Genomic DNA, 5,566 nt, shown 5'->3' with positions numbered 1-5,566 from the left:
GTATAAGTTTATCAAAATAATAGGATTTATTTAATAAAACTAAAGCAGAATTGATAGTGTTTGTGAATTCTAATGCAAGTTTTTTGAATGTGACAAATGTTCTAATTTGTATTTCATTACCACCGCCTAATGATAGGTGTTGGAAAGTTTAAACTGTCTTGCTCTCATCTACCATTTCATGGGTCTGGACAATGTCTTTTTTGAATATTTTAATGTAATAAATTGGACTGATTCTACTATCTTTTAATAATTTGTTCATAGACCCCTGTGTGGGAGTCCGAATGGTGTCTATTCAGAAAGGACCTCTTTATCGAGTAATAGGGACACACATCACTATTTCGTGTAATGTCAGTGGCTACCAAAAATCGGTGGAACAGAATTTTGAGTGGTCCGCTTATCAGTTGTCAGCTCCACAGAGGGAGATGAAGATCATCAGCACTGGAGACAGCAAATTCTCTTATCAGTTCTACTCCGGGCGTGTTGAAAGTGGGGAAATCTACATTGAAAAGACCAAGGAAGATTCTGTTCTCCTGCACATCACGGACCTCAAGAAGGACGATGCTGGTGTATATGAATGCCACATACCCAACACAGAAGATGTTTATCTTGGGACTTATAGCGCTAAAACAAATATCTCAGGTATGATAAAGTATGGGGTGCATATTCACTTCAAAGCCTATACAAATTTTCATGTCGGATGTTTGATTTACTCTACTAGATTTTTTTCTACTCCACATGGAGAGTGAAATGTACAAAACTACTTGTGAGATACTATAGATAATTAATTCCACTTTGGTGTTAACTTTATACATGGGGCACTATTAATTAATTCTATATCCATTATAATGTTTGTTTGTTTGTTTTATGTTTTATTTAATTTGTATACCGCCCTACTCCTGAAGGACTCAGGGCGGTGAACAGGCACAGAATAAAACACGTAAAATACAAAAATTAAGAACAAAAGTAAAATCAAATTAAATCAATTTAGCCCAAGACAAATTTAAAACCCCAGGTTAAGAGCAAATTAAAATTTACATTAAAATTTACATTAAAAAAGAATGGGAAAGGTTAGGCCAGACCAGCCTGGTGAAATAAAAAGGTTTTAAGAGCGCGGCGGAAGGTGCGTAGATCCGGGATCCTCCGTATCTCTGGGGGGAGCTCGTTCCAGATAGTAGGTGCCCCCACAGAGAAGGCTCTCCCCCTGGGGGCCGCCAGCCGACATTGTTTGGCCGACGGCACCCGGAGGAATCCCTCTCTGTGAGAGCGTACCGGCCAGTGGGAGGCCATTTGTGGCAGCAGGCGGTCCCGTAAATAACCAAGCCCTAAGCAATGGAGCGCTCTAAAGGTGGTAACCAAAACCTTGAAGCGCACCCGAAAGACCACCGGGAGCCAGTGCAGCTCGCGCAGGAGAGGTGTTACATGGGAGCGCCACATCGCTCCCATAACCACCTGCACGGCCACACTCTGCGCCAGTTGGAGCCTCCGGGTGCTCCTCAAGGCGAGCCCCATGTAGAGAGCATTGCAGTAGTCCAGGTGGGAAGTGACGAGGCATGAGTGACCGAGTTTAAGGAGTCCCGATCCAGAAAGGGACGCAACTGGCGGATCAGTCGAACCTGATGGAAAATCCTCCCGGTCACGGCCGTCAAATGCTCTTCTAAAGACAGCCGTGAATCCAGGAGGATGCCCAAATAATACTATTTGTGGAATCTGATAGCTATCTGACTAGATTATAATCTTCTTAGTGATCAACATTCAGTCAGCTTTAATTAGATCCCGTAACTTTCAGACAAAAATAAATAATTAATTCTGTTTTAACTTTACTTGGGAAAAGAAAGTGTGAGTACCTTGGTTATAAATTTGGAATGATTGATTGTGGTCCATTGTAATTGACCAAGGACTTCAATCTTACCCCTTTTCCAAGAAGCTATGGACAAACATAGGGTGGAAGCATTATCCCCAAATCTCCTCCATAATTATTTATAATAGAATAGAATTATTTATTGGCCAAGTGTGATTGGACACACAAGGAATTTGTCTTGGTGCATACGTTCTCAGTGTACATAAAGGAAAAGATACATTCATCAAGAATCATAAGGTACAACACCTAATGATAGTCACCGGGCAATCAAATCATATTAGGAAACAGTCAATATAAATTGTAAGGATACCAACAACAAGGTTACAGTCATACAGTAATAAGTGAGAGAATTTAGAATTTGCACTGGAATTTGGATGTGATTTTTTTTTTGTACAGGCCTAAGTAGTTAAGGCAACAGACTAGAAAGCAGGAGACTGTGAGTTCAAGTCCTTCCTTAGTAATGAAAGCCAGCTGAGTGACTTTGGGCTAGCCTAACCCACCTTCAGAAGGTTGTTGTTGTGAGGAAAATGGGAGGAAGGTATGTTGGATATGATCACTGCCTTGAGTTATTTGTAAAAATAATAAAAGGGGGTTACAAATAACATAAATAATTCAATCTTAGCATCTAGTCTACATGTATGACTGCAGGGGCTCTTCAGTTCTGTCACCTGTCTATGTGACTCCATTTGTATCCTTTTGGCCATCCTGCACAGTGGAACTCTTGGCAGTGGCAGCATTGGTAATGCTAGAGCTAAAGTAAAGAATTGGGTCCTTCAGCCATCTCAGCTAGCTGCCACCACTCCCAGACCCTACTTCAGCCCTAGTACCACAGCTGAAGAGTGGGGTTTGAGGTGGCACTCCTCAGTGATGGTGGCTATGCCAGCAGTGTTAGGGCTAAAGTGGAGTCTGGGGATTATGGCGGGCAGCTAAAACTGCTGAAGGCCCTGGGCCTCTCCTTCAGCTGCAGTGCCATTGCCATTGATGTTGAAGAATGCTGCTGTTCAGGGAGCCAAACGGACAGAGATGGGAGTGAGATAGCAGGGTGGGATAGTTCAAATGTAGATAATCCCTTTGTTTAAGGGGGCTCAGGCCTGGGACTGACCAAGCAGGGAATGTATTGGATAGGGATGGGTTTTCACCTAATGATCAGTGGCATTCAGTTAACAATGCCAATGAAGACTGCTGGGATTTCTGTTGCTAAGTCACATGAGTTTATGTTTAGAGATGGAAATTCTGGTCCATTATTAGAAGTCTGAAAGAAAAATATAAGGATATGTTTTTACCTTTAGTGCTCTTAAATTAGAATTAGTGGGGGAAAGTAAGAGAGTTGAAAGGGATTTGAAAAAATTTAAACAGAACGAAAACTACAAAGGAAACTACAAAAAGGGAAGACGTAAAAAAATATAATTTAGAGAAAGCTTCCAAGGGAAAAGCAGCAGCCATTTTCTGAGCTCGAAAAGCATCATTTAATAACTACTAGCAAATGGCAGAATTTGAAATGTAAATTTGCACCCTACAATTGGGCAATGAGAAGTTGCATGGAATGGTCACTTGGGTTTTGGTCTCCATTCATTCTTGTTTTATTACTTAGAAACAAACTTCCAATCATATACTTCATAAACTACATTTTGCTTCTTCCTCCTTTTCTCATTAAACAAATTATACCCTTAACTGTTGGTTGTTTCCCATGCGTCCTTTCAGAAATATGAGGGCCAGAAGCAACATGTACGGTATTAGCATGCTAGCATTTTACCGTAATTCATCCTAGTCTTAATTGTTTGAATCCAAGTTCACAATCCCTTCAAGATCAGTATATTGTTATCATAGTCTTTGACTAATACACCACATTCCCCTCTACAAAAATTTCTGTCTGCAGAATTTAAAACTGCAATTGGTTTTTTCTTTTTGTTCAGTAATTCCAAACAACCTCTCTGTCACCGTGAAATCACAGATTCTCATGCAAAATGAAGGCGATTCTTTGGATCTCATCTGTCAAGTATCGACAGCAACAGCACAACATACCCACATTTCTGTTGCTTGGTATGTAATACCAGAAGGAAGGGACAAAAATGCCCAGAACATTCTTTCCCTGTCCAAAGATTACATTCTGCTTCCAGGCCCTTCCTACATTGAGCGGTTCAACACAGGAGACATCAGACTAGTGAAAATTGGGGATACGGAATATAAATTTTCCATCATCAAACTTAAATATTCAGATCAAGGGAAATTGTATTGTGAAGCAGTGGAGTGGATTCAAGACCCTGATGGAACTTGGAAAGATATTGTCCGGAAACAGACAAATACAACATCACTGACCATTAAACGCCTTGGTAAGCTTTTCTTAAACTCATGTATGTGGCATTTTATAAATAACGTATAGTAGCTAGTAAAGAATCTGTGGAAACCTGTTTATGTCTCCCACAAATATTGTTAGTTTATTTTATGGTTCCTAGTTTTCTATAACCAGATTTTAAAAAGCTTAGGTATAAATGAACATTCTATTCATAAGATCTCTCTACATCAGGGGTGACAAACTCAATTTCATTAAGGGCCACATCAGGGTTGTGTTTAACCTCAGGGGGTGGAGTGGGCATGGCCAGGGTGTGTGTGGCCAGCTTGACATCACTCATGTTGGGGCGCCTGTGGTGGCCTGAGTACTCTGCTAGAGAAAGCGGGCTCCTGAGCTCCATTTTAGGCTGCAACAGCCTCCTGCAATCCTCTGCCAGCAAAAACAGAGCTTGGCAGGACCGTCTCCGGCTCTCCGGAGCTCCGTTTTCATGGGCAGAGGCAACCTGGGCCAGTCCTTCGCTGTTTCCAGGGTGGCCCCATGGGCCAGATCTAAGCATCCGTGGCCTTGAGTTTGACACCCCTGCTCTATATGATCAGCTACTCAGTGGGATTTGGTTTGGTTTTTATTAAAAAGAAATAAACATATTTGAAAAATATATTTGAAAAATTCTATCTCTCTCTGGTCCTGTCCTATCAAATTCAGAAAAATGAGAAGAAGAAAAGTAAACCTTACAAGTTCGTTTTTTTCCTCAGATACGGTAGCAGTGGAATGTGAATTCTCCTGATTGACTTCTGCCATAAAATTATGACATCCATGTAGCACAATATCAATTTTGTGTATTCAGATATTTAGTGTATTTTACAAATTTCTAGATAAGAGTTATTAGATTTCCAAATATTTTTTTCCATTTCCTTTTTTAGTCACACTCAGTTTATGCAATTATGGACTCTGAACTTTATTATAAATACTGCTACTGAAAGTAAAGAGAGTTACAACTTACATTAGATTCAGGCTCAATTGAAGTTTAGACCATACATCTGTCAAAAGAACTTTTAATGCATTTGTGAATTGAAACAGCACAGTTTAAAGTTCCACTTTACCTATAAAAAGATTCAACGAGTATTTCTCAAAGAAAAACATTTTAGCAGGATTTCTATTCTGCATTATTCAATATGTTGATAATTTGGAGGAGGTAAACAATTAGTTCAAGGCAGCCATTAGCTGTAGCATTTAGAATTATAGATGCCTTTCCTGCCAATAAACTGGAAAGTTGATGGGAAAGTGCATTTGGAAATATACCTTTGATGAGAATATATTCTTCTTTTTACTTGATACTTTTACTGTGTGAAAACAAAGGAACTGTTTTATTCAGTATTCCAATGCATTTCTATTTGTTGCATAAATCCAAACACAAACGC

At 39.9% G+C, this 5,566-nt stretch overlaps 1 protein-coding gene across 1 annotated transcript; it reads left to right on the top strand.

Moving 5' to 3' along the window:
- Window positions 1–281: 281 nt before the first annotated feature.
- On the top strand, window positions 282–5,100 carry LOC139316795 (immunoglobulin superfamily member 2-like). The gene is made up of 3 exons (XM_070943638.1): window positions 282–639; window positions 3,772–4,188; window positions 5,069–5,100. The coding sequence occupies exons 1-3, from the start codon at window positions 282–284 to the stop codon at window positions 5,098–5,100; spliced, it is 807 nt and encodes a 268-aa protein (XP_070799739.1).
- Window positions 5,101–5,566: the final 466 nt, after the last annotated feature.

Source organism: Pituophis catenifer, unplaced genomic scaffold (genome assembly GCF_029215685.1).
Source record: "Pituophis catenifer annectens isolate HBS135680 unplaced genomic scaffold, rPitCat1.0.hap2 SCAF_4, whole genome shotgun sequence".
Lineage (NCBI taxonomy): Eukaryota > Metazoa > Chordata > Lepidosauria > Squamata > Colubridae > Pituophis > Pituophis catenifer.
This window is presented reverse-complemented; position numbering and strand designations above follow the sequence as displayed.